The 20,589-nt window shown below is 44.8% G+C and overlaps 1 protein-coding gene across 1 annotated transcript; it reads right to left on the bottom strand.

Moving 5' to 3' along the window:
* Window positions 1-1,487: 1,487 nt before the first annotated feature.
* hapln3 (hyaluronan and proteoglycan link protein 3) lies at window positions 1,488-16,341 on the bottom strand. Its single transcript, XM_083655091.1, has 4 exons — window positions 16,197-16,341; window positions 9,743-10,141; window positions 7,973-8,275; window positions 1,488-2,055 (listed from the first exon to the last, which is right to left on the bottom strand). The coding sequence occupies exons 1-4, from the start codon at window positions 16,324-16,326 to the stop codon at window positions 1,766-1,768; spliced, it is 1,122 nt and encodes a 373-aa protein (XP_083511217.1). The 5' UTR covers window positions 16,327-16,341; the 3' UTR covers window positions 1,488-1,765.
* Between the last annotated feature and the right edge of the window lie 4,248 nt (window positions 16,342-20,589).

Below are 20,589 nucleotides of genomic sequence, written 5' to 3'. Positions count from 1 at the left end.
AGTGATACTCAACTTGCGGCCCGTGGGCCGGCCCGCGATGGAATTGCAAAAAAAAAAAACCCAGTGCACCTGAACGCAACATGCAAGATACTCGCTGAATAAGTGTCCAAATGTTCATGTCATTCTGGCCAATACTCCACTTCTGTTATAGCATTTCAGTCTAGAATATGGAATATCTTTCAATAATCTATGATTATTGAATGCTCGCTACCCAGGCACTTATGTATGTACTTAACCTAACTAACTATCCGGTGTGCACAATATTGTCAGACTAAACTCCGGCTGACACCGCAAAAACCTACAATCCGCTACAGAGAAATGTATATTGTTTGTTTATTAACTGGCCCCTGGCCTTCTATCATTTCATGAAAGTGGCCCCCGGGCAAAGCAAGTTGAGTATCCCTGCTGTAGATGAAGGATTATGGGATGGATTATTTGGAATATGAAGACTTTGCTGTCTGGACATCTTCCCTGAGCTTGACATGAATCGCCTGTGAACTAAAGCGGACGGTGTGTGTTACTGAACAGGTGGTGTGTGTCTCAGTGCTGGTGCATCAATAAGTAGTCAATGAGTTGTCTACTCAAATTCAGAATCAGGAGGTACGGTGGTGTAGTGGTAAGCACTATCGTCTCACAGCTAGAAGGTCGTGGGTTCGATTCCCATCTGGGGACGAGGTGAGCGCTGAAGGAATGCGTGCCCGTCCGTATATCCCCGAGTGCCACCCCTATCGCCCGGGTGGGGGTCGACTAGGCCCCACGGCCTTTCTGTGTGGAGTTTGCATGTTCTCCCCGTGCCTCCCGGGGGTTTCCTTCATATAGGAACCCCCTTCACTAAAAACATGCATTGTCCTGGTTGCTAGTGCTGGTTGCTAGTGTGGTTCCTCCTCTCAACGTTGAAGGGCGCCTGTTCAGGGGGAGGGGAACTGGTTGAAATAGCGTGATCCTTCCACGTGCTATGTCCTACCGGTGAAGCTTCCCCTGTCAGGTGAAAAGAAGTGGCTGACCGACTGCCCATGTCTCGGAGGAAGCATGGAATCAGTCTCGGCTCTCCCTGATCGGCATAGGATGAAGTAGCAACCAGGATAAATATAGAATTAGCACTAAAATGGGATAAAAAAATCGGGGGGGGAAAAAAAAAAAAAAAAAAAAATCAGAATCTGCCACTGCCACCTTAAGGGGAAACTTGCTTGAGGAGGAAGGTTTGCTGTCAACAAGATCAAATCTAACCAACGTTGGAAAGACATTCTACTTTTCTGCAGAAATGACTTACATTTTGTGTGTTTGGGCAGTGTTGCCAGATACAGCTAATGGTTTCCAGCCCAAAGACGGTTCAAAAACAGCCAAAATGCACAGAAAACCACCCAAACAAATTCAGGTCCATGGAAACAAGCAGCTAAACCTGGAAGCCCCCCCCCCCTCCCACACACACACACACCACCCGCACAATGGACCCCAAAAAACATCCCAATTGTCAGAGAACCGCCCAATCTGGCAACATCGTAACAGATACATTATTCAAAACATGGTGACTGGTAATAAAGTTCAACACAAAGATAAGAGATAAGATGCAGCCTCATGAAGGTGGAAAGTGATTAATCCAAATGAACTGATTTCAAAGTTAGTTGGCTCGGAGACGACCGAACTGGCTAAAGCTACTAACTTGCATCCAGGCTAAAGCTAATGCTAGCCTCCCATGTAGAGCTTTACATCAGTGCGTTGTGACAATGGTTGGCTCGGTTTGTTTTCATATCTTGTTTCCGCCGAATCAAACCAAGCTCTTCCGATAGCAGTAGACGTTAAACTTCTGGTGCAGAGGGGGGAAACCGAAACTGCGCACCCCCGGTTCTGCCGGCCCGCAGTTAGCCCGGGCCTTAGCGATGGGGTAGCGGACGCTGCCGTCAGCCAACCAGCCGGCGTCACAGCGGTCCAATCCCGTCAGCCTCCAGGCGGCGTAGAGATGACCCACTCTGGCAATTTCCCCGCCGTCACTGTCACAAGCCTCGACCGCCTCTGTGAAGTTCAGCCGCACTCCGTGTTTTAAGAAGTACACAGTGCCTATAGAAAGAGAGACGGATGCATCACAACATGTTAGCAACCAATACTTTGTGACAGGGTGTCTTATTAAACCATAGAGACACTGCATGTAATAGGCCACGCCCATCACGGGGGAAGAGCTCCATTCATTTCCACACACCAGCGTCATTATCCTTGAATTAAACATAGCTAAAAGCTGTTGTGTGGTGGGGCTGTGCAGAAAACAAATGTAAAAAATCACCAGTTAAAGTTTTTTTTGTACTCCTGAGCAAAACAAGGAAGCCATTGAGAATTGGCGAGAAGAAAAATGTGGATCTAGCTGTCAAGAAGTAAGTTGGAGTGTTCATCTTCCGTATATACAATCTTTTTGTGCAACACGCAACCATGCACGTGACATAGGAGAACGCCAGGATTGGACAGGAGTTTGTGTTTTCCCCTGTCTTGGGTGTGGTTTCTGAATGATGACGCGTTACGCAGTGTCTCTATGAAAGGGAAACCAAACAGAGATGACTTTTCAGGTTGGATTGCCATCCAGTGGCTAAAAGGATGGTATTGCAGTTGCAATCTGCTATAGGCGGATCTTGGTTACCTGTGATGTAGGTTATTTTGTCGTGGATAAGCTAATAGCAACCAAGACTGCACTTGCAGTAGCATGCTTTTAACTAGCAGATGTCAGTCCAACCTGAAACATAGACTGCGTTCACATGGACATGAGTATCCTGGTTATGTCGAGGTTTTAGAGTATCTCGTTTTTGTGTTTGTGCATGTAAACATCCTATCCCGATTTCAGAAACCCTGGATAAGCCCTTATCCTGGGTTTGAGAAACCCTGTTATGCTATCTGGAGTACTCCGAAAGAACCTGGGATACTGTTGCATGTATACACCTTATCCTGGTTTCTGATTGCAGCAGACTAACTTCAGCTTCAGCCAAGTCTCACACACACACACGCACACGCACACGCACACGCACACGCACACGCACACGCACACGCACACACACACACACACACACACACACACACACACACACACACACACACACACACACAATACAATACAATACAAGAGAGAATAATAATAATATAATAAATAAATAATAATGAGGCCGGTTTGTGTTGTAAAGATCACAGGCGCCTGCCCAAATAGCATGCAGTAATCAGTAACCGGGATACTAGTACTTATCATGTACACAACAATATGAATAACCTGCTTTCTCTGTGTTCCATGTAAACGCCATATCCCGAATATGATCAAAACTAGGATAAGCCTCATAACCAGGATACAGTCTAGTCCATGTAAACCATGATGTAAACGCTGTGTTTCCTTTCCTTTAAGAAGCTCATAAGAATAAATGCACATCATGCATCACACTCCAAGTGGACAAAACCATGTTGTGCTATTTCATTTGGTTTCAGTGGTACTTTTTTATATATATTTTTTTAGGCCAATTTTGCTTATTGAAAAGAGTGAAACATTTGTTTGAGTATTGTTTTTTTACGGAACATCACCTAATCTATGTGGAGCCTTATCAAGATCAAGCCTTATCAAGCCTTATCAAGCCTTATCAAGATCAAGCCATCCAATTATGAATACAACTCAAGTTTGGAGAGGTCTCTGCATCGAAAAAGAATTTCACCGTAAAACATCCAAACCTGCTTATTACCGGTATATTGACTACATTTCTGACTGATGACTGGATCAATGTAATGATTTAGAAATGAGAAATATGCAGTAGAAATTATTCATAAATGTGGGTTACCAAACTCAAAGGGAACATCGGTCTTAAAATGCTCATTTGATGTTTGTTTTGTGTGTGTTTGTTTTTGTTTTTCCATCCAAATAAATTCCTGGCAGTTTCCATCTGATCTTTGCTCTCCTTTACGATGATAAAAACTACAAGATCAAATTTCAGCCACACAAAGGTATTGTAAGTGAGGTAAGTGCCACACCTTGCCATGGCCAACTGCTGCTTTGTGATACAAGCATAAACACAATGCTTCTCCTTTGTGAATTAACTTAACCGTTTTTATGGAAGATTTGACACCCCAGGCTATAAAGACAGGAGCAACACCATCTGTACCAACATACCCAGGACCCTCACAATCCATCTGTATACCAACATACCCAGGACCCTCACAATATATCTGTACCAACATACCCAGGACCCTCACAATCCATCTGTATACCAACATAGCCAGGACCCTCACAATCTATCTGTACCAACATACCCAGGACCCTCACAATCTATCTGTACCAACATACCCAGGACCCTCACAATCTATCTGTACCAACATACCCAGGACCCTCACAATCTATCTGTACCAACATACCCAGGACCCTCACAATCCATCTGTCCCAACATACCCAGGACCCTCACAATCCATCTGTCCCAACATACCCAGGACCCTCACAATCCATCTGTATACCAACATAGCCAGGACCCTCACAATTCATCTGTCCCAACATACCCAGGACCCTCACAATCCATCTGTATACCAACATACCCAGGACCCTCACAATCTATCTGTACCAACATACCCAGGACCCTCACAATCTATCTGTACCAACATACCCAGGACCCTCACAATCTATCTGTACCAACATACCCAGGACCCTCACAATCTATCTGTACCAACATACCCAGGACCCTCACAATCCATATGTACCAACATACCCAGGACCCTCACAATCTATCTGTACCAACATACCCAGGACCCTCACAATCTATCTGTACCAACATACCCAGGACCCTCACAATCTATCTGTACCAACATACCCAGGACCCTCACAATCTATCTGTACCAACATACCCAGGACCCTCACAATCCATATGTACCAACATACCCAGGACCCTCACAATCTATATGTACCAACATACCCAGGACCCTCACAATCTATCTGTACCAACATACCCAGGACCCTCATAATCTATCTGTACCAACATACCCAGGATCCTCACAATCTATCTGTACCAACATACCCAGGACCCTCACAATCCATCTGTACCAACATACCCAGGACCCTCACAATCTATCTGTACCAGCATACCCAGGACCCTCACAATCTATCTGTACCAACATACCCAGGACCCTCACAATCTATCTGTACCAACATACCCAGGACCCTCACAATCTATCTGTACCAACATACCCAGGACCCTCACAATCCATATGTACCAACATACCCAGGACCCTCACAATCTATCTGTACCAACATACCCAGGACCCTCACAATCCATCTGTCCCAACATACCCAGGACCCTCACAATCTATCTGTACCAACATACCCAGGACCCTCACAATCTATCTGTACCAACATACCCAGGACCCTCACAATCCATATGTACCAACATACCCAGGACCCTCACAATCTATATGTACCAACATACCCAGGACCCTCACAATCTATCTGTACCAACATACCCAGGACCCTCATAATCTATCTGTACCAACATACCCAGGATCCTCACAATCTATCTGTACCAACATACCCAGGACCCTCACAATCCATCTGTACCAACATACCCAGGACCCTCACAATCTATCTGTACCAGCATACCCAGGACCCTCACAATCTATCTGTACCAACATACCCAGGACCCTCACAATCTATCTGTACCAACATACCCAGGACCCTCATAATCTATCTGTACCAACATACCCAGGACCCTCACAATCTATCTGTACCAACATACCCAGGACCCTCATAATCTATCTGTACCAACATACCCAGGACCCTCACAATCCATCTGTCCCAACATACCCAGGACCCTCACAATCCATCTGTATACCAACATACCCAGGACCCTCACAATCTATCTGTACCAACATACCCAGGACCCTCACAATCTATCTGTACCAACATACCCAGGACCCTCATAATCTATCTGTACCAACATACCCAGGACCCTCACAATCTATCTGTACCAACATACCCAGGACCCTCACAATCCATCTGTCCCAACATACCCAGGACCCTCACAATCCATCTGTCCCAACATACCCAGGACCCTCACAATCTATATGTACCAACATACCCAGGACCCTCACAATCCATCTGTACCAACATACCCAGGACCCTCACAATCCATCTGTACCAACATACCCAGGACCCTCATAATCTATCTGTACCAACATACCCAGGACCGTACCAATATACCCAGGACCCTCACAATCCATCTGTACCAACATACCCAGGACCCTCACAATCCATATGTACCAACATACCCAGGACCCTCACAATCCATATGTACCAACATACCCAGGACCCTCACAATCCATCTGTACCAACATACCCAGGACCCTCACAATATATCTGTACCAACATACCCAGGACCCTCACAATCTATCTGTACCAACATACCCAGGACCCTCACAATCCAGGACCCTCACAATCCATCTGTACCAACATACCCAGGACCCTCACAATCCAGGACCCTCACAATCCATATGTACCAACATACCCAGGACCCTCACAATCCATATGTACCAACATACCCAGGACCCTCACAATCCATCTGTACCAACATACCCAGGACCCTCACAATATATCTGTACCAACATACCCAGGACCCTCACAATCTATCTGTACCAACATACCCAGGACCCTCACAATCCAGGACCCTCACAATCCATCTGTACCAACATACCCAGGACCCTCACAATCCAGGACCCTCACAATCCATATGTACCAACATACCCAGGACCCTCACAATCCATATGTACCAACATACCCAGGACCCTCACAATCCATCTGTACCAACATACCCAGGACCCTCACAATATATCTGTACCAACATACCCAGGACCCTCACAATCCATCTGTACCAACATACCCAGGACCCTCACAATATATCTGTACCAACATACCCAGGACCCTCACAATCTATCTGTACCAACATACCCAGGACCCTCACAATCCAGCTGTCTGTGGAGGAGGTTGGCACCTGCCTCTCTCGGATTCAACCCCCACAAAGCACCTGGACGTATGTGGGCCTATGGGTTTTGAAAATGTGCTCCATCCAGCTAAAGTCAGTTTAAACCAAGCAATTCCACTTCTTAATGTACACCTGCACCATGCCTAATACATGGGGCAGGCATCTATTATCAGACCAATTGGGGCCCTATCTTGGTACAGGCGATATCCCCTATTTGTGCTTGCGCACCTGTTTGCGTGCCTTAAAGGAACACTCCGCCCATTTTCAACCAGCTTTGTATTATTAGAACATCAGTAGTATATCAGAAAACTGTAAACGGTTTTGAAGTCTGTCATTTAATTTGACAGTTATTGAGTGTTAAAGTGTGGACCAGTGACATCACTGGTCCACACTAACTCAAATTAATAACTCATTAACTCAAATCAACTCTCAATAACTGTCAAACTATTCATCATTCATCTAGTTTGACAGTTATTGAGAGTTGATTTGAGTTAATGAGTTATTATTTTGAGTTAGTGTGGACCAGTGATGTCACTGGTCCACACTTTAACACTCAATAACTGTCAAATTAAATGACAGACTTCAAAACCGTTTACAGTTTTCTGATATACTACTGATGTTCTAATGATACAAAGCTGGTTGAAAATGGGCGGAGTGTTCCTTTAACGATAGCAGTCTGCCACAAGTGTCCAGGTGTTATGCCGAGTTTTGCACCCTGGCCTGGCCACCGCTAAACGCATCCCCACCTCACGGGAGCATATTGTAATGATTTATACAGAAACGTAACTATTTAAAAATGATATAATTGTCTGGGTAGACGTGACCTCCCTGTTTTCTAAGTTAAAACAGCCCCGAAATATGGCTGGGATGCAATTCTCGGCAGGGATGCGGAAACGAAGTCATCTGCTCCCACAAAATGACAGCGCAAACTGGATTTGGGCAGACACACACACACACACACACACACACACACACACACACACACACACACACACACTGACCCTTGACAGAGGCGGAGAAGCAGAAAGCATCAAAGTGGTGGAGGAGTCGATGGCGTTGTCCGTAGCTGCGCAGTCCAGGAGCTAAGGCCACGCCCCCGCAGCCCTCCCGCGGCACGGTGATTGGATACTGCACTGTGCCATCAGCCAACCAGCCGGCGTTACACCAGTCCAGCCCCTCGTCCCAAGCTGTGAACAGCTGCTCAAACGTGGCCAGAGTGGCGTCCTGCTCCTCACACGCCTGCTGGGCCGCAAGGAAGTTGAAACGGTAACGTCCTTCCTGTGAGAAGTAGGGGAACACCACTCCTGTATGGGGGAAGAGGGTTCGTAATGACACGTATGTCCATACACAGCAACACACTCTCAAACACATTCACAGATGGAGGCAGGGTCACCATGATTACAGACCCAATCGCCACAATAAAACGTTGGCATTTGACATGTCTGAACAGCAGGGATACAATCTCAATGTCAATTTGAAACAAAATGCTGTTTATTTGAAAACCTCGCTGCCTCTTCAACATTAAACACAAATAAAATAACTTTGGTTATGTTCAGGCAAGTAAAAGCACTTAGGTTTAAGCAACTAAAGCAAATTGGTTAAGGTTAGGGTTCTGGTTTGGGTTGGGTTTAAACCATAACCCAAAAGTACAAACACAGCATGCCTCACTTTGGAGTCGAACATGCGCTCTCTCACTTGCAAGATGGGAACACTATACAGTCATTAGACTCTATAGGTTGAGGCCACGTCTCGTCATAGACGCTGGTTTAGCTGGCTCAGCCTGGCTGGGGGCACGGTCAGGGTGGGGTAAAAAACCCCGTTATATCCATTCAGCAAAGTTAGAATTTAGCTGATAGCCCAGCCCAGGCAGACACGATCGGGGATTTAACCACCGCAGGAAACGCACATCTGAGCAGACTTCTTGTGTTCTGCTCTAGAACCCCCAAACCTGTAGTTTAGAGCCGCAGCACCGTCCTTTGGTGAGTCAGCCCATGAGATATATGGGCGGTTTTACCCCACTCGCGCGCCAGCCGTTTAACATTTTGTGGGCGTTCCCAGACATGCGGACTGTCTCTATTACGTGTGTAACGTTAATATTCAGTGCTGCAGGCAGTGCTGGCACGTGCGCCATGGATGCGGAGAGCGGTGCTTGTGGAGGAAGGTGAATGTTCGACTTGGGACATGGAATTTTCCATGTCTTTTCACATAGGCCATCTGTGAGTGCCTGTTTTTCCACATACATCTGTTTTATATACTAACTATACTCTCACATGCCGTCTTCCACCAGCTGCTTCCTGCCACAAGTGATTTGTAAATAAGTTGCAGTGACATCATGAGTCAGTTCAGGATACGCTTCTGCCTGCCTTTGACCTCTGACCCCTCTGGTGAAATGTAGAAACAGCATGTATGCACATTTCAGATGAGTATGAAGAGAAACCTCTTTCTAATGACATTGTACACTGAATCGAGCACACCACAACACACCTCAATTCTTCCTTGTTGCTTCCACTTGCTTTTTACCAACTAGGAACACGACATGTGCCCCCAAATGCACAAGTTATCCCCAATCACCTGGTCTTAAGTCTGGGGGTGTGTCGACTTAAGACCAGGTGATTGGATGGAGACGGCTGTCAATCACCTGGTCTTAAGTCGGGTGAGTGTCGACCAGGTGATTGGATGAGAAAAAAGCTGTGTCCCCAGTTGGTAAAAAGCAGATTTTGGGATCAGTGGTTAAGGTTAAGGTTAGGTTAGGACACCCCCCCATGCCTCACCCCGCAGCTCCAGATCCACCGTGATGCTCTCGTCCTCCAGGCCATCGATGACCTCACAGCGGTACCGTCCCGTGTCGTTGAGGTGCAGCTCGTTGATGACCAGAGACATGTCCCCCGGCGCCGCGCGCCGCAGCCGCACACGACCCCGGAAGCTGCCGTAGCTGCGGTGGCGGTTGCCCATGGCGACCATCACCTCGGTTTCCCTGACGACGGCCGCGGGGGAGGCGGGAGCGTCGACGGCGTTGGCGGGCAGCCAGGACCACTTGACGCGGGTCCTGCGGGGCGCGTGGAGTTCAGGCTCATAGCGGTAGTGACAAGGAAGCGTAACGCTGCTCCCCCTGGAGGCCGACACCGAAGGCTGCGGGGACTCCACATGGAGACGCACCCCGTTAAAGTAGACTAGAGGGGGACCAGAGATGAATACAAAATGTGTTAGGGAATAAAAATATCTTACACAAAATGAGCAAACCTACGTATGCGTCTCTGTAACTCTGTTTCCATTTCCTCGGACACCATCGGCCTGACAGCATTCATATTTGGCACGGGTACTGGCAGGGGCCCCAAGCCCCTTTGATCTTTTAATTAAACCACTGTACCAGGATATACAGGTGTGGTCATAGTGACATTGAATTAAACATGTAGCTAATGTCCTCGTGTTCTTCTTGTCAAGGAACTTCTTATCAAATACTTTGTCCTTGAGTGAATTTTCCCAATGACAGAGAGGGCCATAGCTTCACTCGTCATACACTGATCCAATTGAGATCCCCGATACGTTACACAACACTTTTCCTGTAACTTAATACTATTACATTCAATTAAACAACTGGGTTGTTTGGTCCCTTAATTTAATCCCTTAATGCTTTGTTCCAAAAACAATACATTCAGATGTTCCTAGTGCAAGGATAGCTTATTGTTGCATAACCATGTGCTGACATTTACTAAGTGATAATGTGACTGATTCTAAGCACTCTCCGGTTACTAACAAGGCGGAATCGTCAGCATACCGAAATAACAGAGAGGAGAGCCTGCATGCCAAATCTGAGCACAATTAGTGATTGTGTTCTCCGTCGGGTACTATCAGTTAATTTTTCACCATGTTTCATCTCGATTACCTTTTGGTTAGATACATTGCCTAATAACTCAAAATTCCCAACTGTATAACGATGATTAACGTTTGGTTACAAAACCTTTGAATTGTGTGCTGCATTTTATGCTTTTTTTGTAGTTGTAAAAAGATGAAAGGTAGATGAGTGAATTTTCATTTTGGGGTGAACTATTCCTTTAAGACTTATTTGGTTAACCCCGTATCCAATAGCCAACACATACACGCACATGCGCATGCACACGCGCACACGCACACGCACAAGGCACACGCGCACGCGCACGCACACACACACACACACACACACACACACACACACACACACACACACACACACACACACACACACACACACACACACACACACACACACACACACACACACACACACACACACACACACACACACACACACACACACACAGGACTAGACCTAGTGGAACAGAAACCCACATCTATCACAGCAGAGTTTGTTTTGATGACCAGGCTCCATAAATTACATGCTGTCTTCTCCCCATGTAGGTTAGGGCACCTTGCCAGTCAGCTGTGTTATGATGTATACAGGTCATGCAGTACACACACACACACACACACACACACACACACACACACACACACACACACACACACACACACACACACACACACACACAGACACACACACACACACACACACACACACACACACACAGACAGACAGACGGACAGACAGACAGACAGACAGACACACACACACACACACACACACACACACACACACACACACACACACACACACACACACAGAGATGGGCGAAAATACATCATAAAGTATTTTGATACAAATTACAAATACTTGCTCAAAAAATGTATCACAATACAAATACAAAATACTCATCTGAAAAATGTATTTGAGATACAAATACGTATTTTGTATTTTGAAAATACATAAAAATACATTTTATAAAAACTGATAAAGAGCTGCAACAATTAGTCAATCCATCAATTCATTGCCAAATATTACATTAATTGCCTATTTTGATCATCTGTTCATCATTTTGAGCCATTTCTGTAAGGAAAATGTCCTAATTCTCTGGTTCCAGCTTATCAAATGTGAAATTTTCTGGTTTCCTTAGATGGTAAATCATCTCTTAGTCCTCTGTGACAGTATTCTCCTTTGTGTACTAGGGTTGGCACCATGGACAATGGCATCGACTATCATCGATGGGCCGACCCCCATCGACCTCTGACACTTCTACATCGGACCATCGTGATTATCTGTTCGAATTAAAAATTTGGCAGATTTAATAATAAAAAAGGCTCAACTCCACTCAACCACGACACACGGGGGACGCACGGGCGACATTAAACAAGTGGCAAAGCGTACCTTATCCCCAGTTCAGAGAAGAGAGAAGTGGTAAAGCGGAGAGGAAGAGAAGATAAGCAGAAGTCGGTTGTGTTGTGAAAATGTTAAGAAGAAACTTCACGTTCTTTCCTGTTTGCAACCCAATGTGAGTAATGTTGTCTTCAACTGTGAATTCAACTCGTCTGTTTCCAGGAACTCTCTCCATTACATACTGTGTAGGCTGCCTGCTGCTGTGTTTCTCTCTCTCCTTAACGTAACCTAAACTGAGCCCACACAAATCTAACGTTAGCCGCCAGTAATTCTGCCCCTTTTCTGCCAGCTAGTTAAATTAAACACACACACGTTGTTGGTCACGATCTGTAACGTTAACGTTTGATTGTTTTGCGCCTTTCAATATTGCTGGTAGTGATAGCCTACTGTTTGAATCGCCTGGCTCTGTGCTGTAGTAGTAACCTATCCAAGCCCGCTGGTCTCTCATGACATGTAGAGCTCAGCTGTCCTGTTGTAAACGTGAACGTACATTGCAGTGGTGCAGCCAAACGGCACTGCATGGACTTCATAAATCATTAATTAACCCCACCCCCCGTCAACGACGATGCCATCGTCCATCGCAATGTTTCACTGTGGAACCATTGCAATGGTTATTTAGGTGACATCGCACAAGCCTATTGTGTACCCTCTAACACATTAGGCTGGCTTTACACGGTGAAACTTGCACGCAACTAGTTGCAGGTTGCAAGTTGCATGCAACCCAATTTCCATGCAACTTCACAGTTACACAAAGCAATTAAAAAATAATCAAGTCTCATGCAACTTGGCAGTTTCTTCCAGCAAAACTAGCTAGCTAGATTGGTCATTTTTCATCTATTGTATGGTTTTCTTCTTTTTTCAAGTGAGAATTGTCATTCTGCATCTTTGTATCGTATTTCATATCGTTTTCTCGCTGGAAAATATCAATTCGGACTCGGAGGTGTTGTATCGGTTTCTCTTCTGGCACTGGCTGGCTGGTTGGCTAGCTAGCTAGCTACTTTGTTAGATAAAATATGGCTGTCCCGGGCCCCGAGAATAGGAAGAGAGCTATTAGTGCATTAATACTCATGGATATGTTGGAGGAGGAGGAGGAAAAAACACAACATGAAAAAAAAGTTAAACGTATGTGGGTGAAGGACTGGCTACTTAAAAGACATACCAGTGGATCATTTCACACTCTTTTCAAGGAGCTTGATCCAATGAGCCTCCGGTGAGTGCATTGTTATTATTTTTCTCAAATGTATTGATTGATTCAAGGAAAATAAATAAATAAATAGCTCGTTGTTGCCACCTTGTGACAACAGTATGAAATTGTAGCTTCATATATAGATAACTGATTATCATTAAAACATATATAGCATAGCATTGAACAGTTATGTGATCACTATACTTCACAACATGTTAATATTATTATTTTTAACCCATGTAGATCCTGGCTCCGCATGGATCAGAATACATTCAATGCTCTGGGATGCTCATCAAACATCTGAAGTTCGTTGCGGGTGTGACCATGTACGGCCGAGTTACAAACCGCTTTCTGTCTGGCCAATAGGGGGCGATCTGCCTATCACTCCAAATTGTCATGTAGATGTGTTCCGGCTGGGATGGTCATCAAACATGTGAAGTTTGGTGCGCGTGTGAGCATGTAGGGGCGAGTTACAAACCACTTTCTGTGTTGCCAGTAGGGGGCGCTATGACTATAAATGGATATTGACATATAGATGTCTACAGGCATGGACAGTTATGCATGACACGTTTGGAGCAGATTGGACAATCTACAATAAAGTTACTCCAACTTCCTGTGTGGCCAGTAGGGGGCGCTCTGCCTATAACTCCAAATGGTAATCTAGATGTCTTCAGGCTGGGATGCTCATCAAACATGTGAAGTTTGGTGCACGTGTGAGCATGTAAGGCCAAGTTACAAACCACTTTCTGTGTTGCCAGTAGGGGGCGCTCTGCCTATAACTCTAAATGGTCATCTAGATGTCTTCAGGCTGGGATGCTCATCAAACATGTGAAGTTTGGTGCACGTGTGAGCATGTAGGGCCAAGTTACAAACCACTTTCTGTGTTGCCAGTAGGGGGCGCTATGACTATAAATGGATATTGACACATAGATGGCTTGAGGCATGGACACTTATCATGCATGACAAGTTTGGAGCAGATTGGACAATCTACAATGGAGTTACTCCAACTTCCTGTGTGGCCAGTAGGGGGCGCTCTGCCGATAACTCCAAATGGTCAACTAGATGTCTTCAGGCTGGGATGCTCATCAAACATGTGGATTTTGGTGCGCGTGGGACCATGTCCGGCCGAGTTACAAACCACTTTCTGTGTTGCCAGTAGGGGGCGCTATGACTATAAATGGATATTGACATATAGATGTCTTCTGAGACTGCGCACTGATTCAGACAGCCAGAGCCTATGTGATCAGCTGACTGGTTCTCAGCATTTTGATTGGCTGTTGCATGAAACTAGTTCCACAAAGTTGAGCGCTTTGCAACTGTTGCGGCTGAGTTTCACAGAAGTTTCAAGTAAGTTGCAGAAGGATTTATACCATGCAATTCATTTGCAACTTGGTTTCACCTAAGTTTCATGCAACTAAAGTTGCGTGCAAGTTTCACCGTGTAAAGCCAGCGTACAGTTCTTTCATTTCAGTTTTAGCTGTTTTTCAGCACAGCTAATTTCTCCCTCACTTCAGCTGTTAATCACCTTCTGTGAGGGCTTTTGACTTACAGGCAGCATTTCTACATGTTAACCTCAAGCTTTGGAACTTTGACCATGTTAGCCCTAGATATCTGACATCATAACAGTATCCCTGGAGATGATGCGCCATGGCTGCAGTTATGGAAATCACCGGCTCCATGGGCTCCCAAAATCATGACTGACAGACAGACAGACACCGCCCACCCACCTTGGTGCCATCGTGCGCCATCGGCTCATACTATGTACATCAGAGTTGCTCGGGTGAAATCACTGATGACATCGCAACTGCCTGAGTAACATCACAGTTGGGCAATCAGTGGCTCGAGTGACATCACTGATGACATCACAATTGATCGAGTGACATCACTGATGACATCACTGATGACATCACAATCATGACCCACACTGCCGCCACACACACTGCCACCCACTTTGCCAATTTTAATTAAGAAGAGAATTAGTTGTGTCTTGATACATACAATACACTGGTTTGAATATGCATAAACCGTTTCATTTGCAGATAGGCCAGTGCATGCAATATCTATCTCTGGGGGAATTTCCACCAACACAAGGCTTCATACTAGACGAAGAAGTGATGTGAAGTCTGACTCAAGACCCACCCTACTCTGCCTCTGATTTGTGGTTGAGTTTGTTCTGAGGGTAAGCCAATCAGAGGTAGAGTAGAAGTGACATGTCACATTTCTTTCCTCCACAGTTTAAACCTGTGTCAATGGTAAGAATGTGTCAATTTGAGAATCAAATAACATAGAATTAAAGAAAAAAGTATTTTATGTATTTAAAATACACAAAATACAAGGTCTGAAAGTATCTTGATACAAATTACATCTTATTTTTCTCGGTCCAGCCAAATACAAATGACAAAATACACAAATGTATTTGAAATACGTATTTTAAATACATGTATTTAAAATACTGCCCATCTCTGCACACACACACACACACACACAATGTCTGGATTACCAACACCCTGTACCGCCAATCACCCTGAGATACTTCTGTACATCCCAACTGTATCTAGGGTAACAGCCTATACCTGAAATAGTTGTATGCTACAGCTACATGTAACTGGGGGAGTACTTGACAGGGTAGCTGCACCACAGGGTAAAGCAGGGTCACACACTCACACACACACACACACACACACACACACACACACACACACACACACACACACACACACACACACACACACACACACACACACACACACACGCGCGCGCGGGGGGGGGGGGGGGGGGGGGGGGGACCTACTCTCTCCGTTGCCGTTGCCGTTAGTGATGTCCTGGTAGTAGAAGCCGTTGTTGTAGCGGCGGGTCGCCTGGCCGCCGGGGACCAGCAGGTACAGCCAGGCGGCCAGCAGGGGGCGCAGGGCACTGAGCATGGTGGCTGGCTGTCTGGGCTGGGGCTGACTGACACTGGAGAGAATAGATAAATAAAATAACCTTAATTTTTTTTTTTTTTTTTTTCTCCTTCTGTTGGGGAAGTAACAAAATAATAGCCTACTATAGCCTACAGACTCCTTATTTAGACATCAAACGGTCCAATAAAACGTTTCTGCATGACAGATATAGCCTTTATGCACTTTCATTCACATGAGTTCAAATCAATAAACAAAAGGAACAAATAGCCTAGCTTTCCAAAGTTAAGCTATCTAATAGGCCTAATGCAATTGAATAGCCTAGGCTACACTATGTTTAATAATTAGGCTAGGTCAAATGGCTATGGCCATGTCTGATGATTGACAGTTTGCTTTTTAAATCAATCAAATTACACATTGAACTCGATCGTTTTCTTTGATCTTCAATAATGCAAATCGGGAGGGGGAAAAACGAGCTGCTGCTGCCTTGATTTATACACGTTTTCTTTTTAGGTCCTCCATGTCTATAGAAATCCCCTTGTGGGCTACACTTTACATTTACTGTTTCCCCCATTTACAGTCTATGGTTTCCCCATAGGCTATTCAACCCTTACATCTTTATAGACTTAAATCTGATATATTAACAACCATGCACTCACTGTGCTATGATGCGGTTATGATGCCTTATAAAGTCGTGTAGCCTCCCTTTACCATCTCAGTTGCATCGACTAAAATTCAAGCCCAGAGCCTGGTTGAAAGTTGAAACATGCTAAATTAACTATTTCATGCATTCCCCTAAATAAGTTAACGCCTATGGGGGGGGGGGGGGGGGGATCAGTTAAAATCGTCGTAAAAAACGACCTGACTCACAGATAAGCTGCTCTCCGCCCAGCGTGGCTTCAGTTCATCTTCTCAGTGTAGTATTCTCTGAAGTCTGCTCTGAGCGGACAGTCCTGCCATTCAACAGAGCGCGGGATGACGTCACGCGACGAGGCATCCCCTTTGAAGTGAGTGGCGCTCGTAAAAGTGACGTCATCCTCATCTAATTACAGCCTATGTATGTAACTATTAGCAGTAGGCTACTACTACTAATACCAACTAACAGCTTTACACACCACTCTGAAATCAATAGAGGCAGCTTGTAAAAGTGATGTAATCCTTTCATCCAATATGCTATGATAGGACATAACAGTCATAGTCATAATAATTACTAATAACATTATTATAGGCTAATGAAAAAGAAACACTAATTGTGATAGGTGCAAATACTATTACTATTATACTAGTAGTTAATAACAAAATAAACAGCTATAGGCTATATCAGGGATGGAATTTTGATTTCAAAGGTGTGTGTGTGTGTGTGTGTGTGTGGGGGGGGGGGGGGGGGGGGGGGGGGGGGCACAATTAGAAGGACAGGACCAAATCCTAAAAAGGGCTTCAGTTAGATACCCCTACCCGAGGTAGAACTAAACATGACCATGTTTTCTTTTTTCTCTCACATCATTTTGACATGTCCCCATGCATTCTATAATGTATAGAATAATATTATGTATTTATTATTTATAATATATATATAATAACCTTAAGGAAGCCTTACATCCACTGAATGCCCTAGGTCTCTCGTTTGTGATTGTAAAGTTTCATGAAGCTGTTGTGAGTATCCTAGAGGTCACAATAGGTCATTTTATACAGTGAGGTCAACTTTCAAAAAAATTGTCTCACTGCAATGAGTGACTAACATCACCCCACATTAAAACAACTGGGCTCCTTGAATCCACAAGAGTCTTGGCTTTCCAGTCATATCCACTGTATGCCATTCAAAGACTGTTTAGGGCCCTAGTATATGCAGATTCAAATAGGTATCAGCATACCCATAGAACCCAGTCTCATTCAGATATCTTGAGGTGAGAGGTCCAGGGACGCCTTTGAAAAAAGAAATTGCCTCTTTCTCTCTCTGACTTACCGGTATTTTATTTCTTAGTCTAAAAATCTAACTATTCAGTCATAGCGATTCATTATGAAAGTAATGCAATTACAATTTCAAAATGTTTCAAGCATCTTATTCAAAATCCAAGCACTTTTCAAACATTGAAAACATCATATTAAAATTCAAGTGTTTTCAAGGATTTCCAGCACAGCACCCATAGAACCCGGTGTATAAAGATAATAGCAATACCCAGGGGCGGACTAGGATCACAATTCAGGCCGGGCATTAGATACCAAGCAGGCCAGGCCGATACGGGCCGACGTGCGTGCCGGCGTCCGAAGGGCGCCTGTGAAAAATTTGGGCCGTTTGAAGCTCAATTTGGGCCGTTTGAAGCCAGATTTGGGCCGTTTGAAGCCCAATTTGGGTCGTTTAAAGCCAGATTTGGGCCGTTTGAAGCCCGATTTGGGCCAAGTCCAATTTTACAATGAGATGCACCCACTTTAACCCTGAATAAAGTAATACAACCACTAGTAAACCAGTAGGCGGCGCCTGGCCTGCTGTTCAGTGAGTGGCCTGGCCTGGCCTGCAAAAAAATAATAATAATAATAATAATTGCAGGCCAGGCCAGGCCAGGCCAGGCCACCGGGCATTTGCCCGATGTGTCTGATTATGCAGTCCGCCCCTGGCAATACCAACACAGTACAACTAGCAATACTCGTACTGATAACATCTTGCACCCAGATGTATCCTGACTGTGTGGGCTCAAGTTAACAGGGGTCATGTTGGTGGAGTTTGGCCCCTCAGCCAAGGCCCATTTCTCTCTCTTTTTTCAACTCGAATGGGACAAGTTGGCCGTGTAATACTTGATAACACCCATAACTGTACAGCAGTTAAACAGTTTCATGTCAACATTCTTTCAAGGCAGCAGTAATGCAGTGACATTTTTATTAGTTTGTTCTGTTCAAAGGCAGAGACACACAAAAAAATCAACAGTTTAAGACGCAGGTGTATGTTTACAGCCTTTTTTCTGCATGATGCAACCCAGTGTGCTCCGGCTCTAAGCTCAGATGGGAAGACATTTCAGAATATGAATCAGGGCTTGAATATCTAATCTACAATCTGTGGTTGTAAGTTGCCCTGGAAATGTCACTGAAATATGGAAAAAATGTAAAATTTGGAATGTGGTATGTCAGAGAAATCTTGTAAACAAGAAAACCCAGTAATTATTCTGCACATTGTGTTTAATCCAATAGAAACACTGACAAATATTCAAAGTTACTCATTCCAGTGGTTCTCAAAGTGGGGTGCTTGAGGGGGGTTCCAGGGGGGGCCCCAGCAAAAAGGGTAAGGGTTTATTTTCACTCTAATTCCATCCACAATGACAGCATGTGTGTCTATTTTGGTCATGGGTTTCATCTGTAGCCTAATGAAACATCTAAAAGCAAAAAAAATCTTATAAGATGGGGGATCCTGTTAAAAAATCGTATTAAATGGGGGTCCATGGTCTAATTTGTGTCAATTTAGGTGTCCTTAAAATCTCGGTAATATGCACATGGGCATGTGTTTTGCCTTCTCTCTCTGTTTACCTCAGGGAGAAAATGCTCACTGCTGCTGTCTGCAGAAACTCCGCCCCCACCAGCTGCAAGTCATTAAGGCTCATTAAGGCTCTCCATGATTCTCAATGGATGTGCGCATACTTAAAAAATACAAAATAAACAATAACAGCCGCAGATTCTGCCTCTCCTACAGAACTTCCGCAGCTCCGTTCTAACACGTTGTGACGTAAAACGCGTCAGAACAGAGCGCTTTGGCAGAGGAGGAAATAGGAGATCTCCGTGAGGAAAACACAGAGAGAGGTCAACACTGCGCATGTGCTTATATTACCGAGATTATTAATGATACAAAGTGGGCTGATTACCGGTAAAGCCATCCTTTAAAGGTGAAAACATTTGATACCAACTGATATATTCAGATCATGGCTTTGGAAACAACAGCAGTGTCAAACTCCGCCTTAAATCTGCCAACTCCTGTATTTCTGCTATGTTGAGGCTGATTAAGCAGATCCATGCCCGTGTTTTGCCACAGCCTCAAATAACACTGGACATATTGCGGCCTCAAATAACACTGCACGATATCGCCACATGAGCTGGTCTTTGTCAGTCTAAGCTGGAAGAAGAACAGCAGCCTGGTGGAAAACAAAAGCAATTCCAGTTCTCCATTGGGGCCCGGAGAATGTGCCGCTCAGTAAGCTGAGTGAGGGCTGCTATCACACTGCCTGCAGAGAGCCCTCCTGACCAAAGAGAGGACACACACACACACGCACGCACACACACACACACACACACACACACACACACACA

The sequence above is a fragment of the Poromitra crassiceps genome (assembly GCF_964638095.1).
Source record: "Poromitra crassiceps genome assembly, chromosome: 18".
Taxonomy (NCBI): Eukaryota; Metazoa; Chordata; class Actinopteri; order Beryciformes; family Melamphaidae; genus Poromitra; species Poromitra crassiceps.
Note: the sequence above shows the minus strand (reverse complement) of the source record. Positions and strands in the feature narration are given on the sequence as shown.

Excerpts from the sequence above, each read along its gene's own strand:
- hapln3 (XM_083655091.1), bottom strand. The coding sequence starts at position 16,326 with ATGCTCAGTGCCCTGCGCCCCCTGCTGGCCGCCTGGCTGTACCTGCTG. Across the intron at positions 10,142-16,196 it reads CGGCAACGGCAACGGAGAGA|TCTACTTTAACGGGGTGCGT; the intron begins GTAGGTCCCCCC and ends GTCCCCCTCTAG. Across the intron at positions 8,276-9,742 it reads GGTGGATCTGGAGCTGCGGG|GAGTGGTGTTCCCCTACTTC; the intron begins GTGAGGCATGGG and ends TCCCCCATACAG.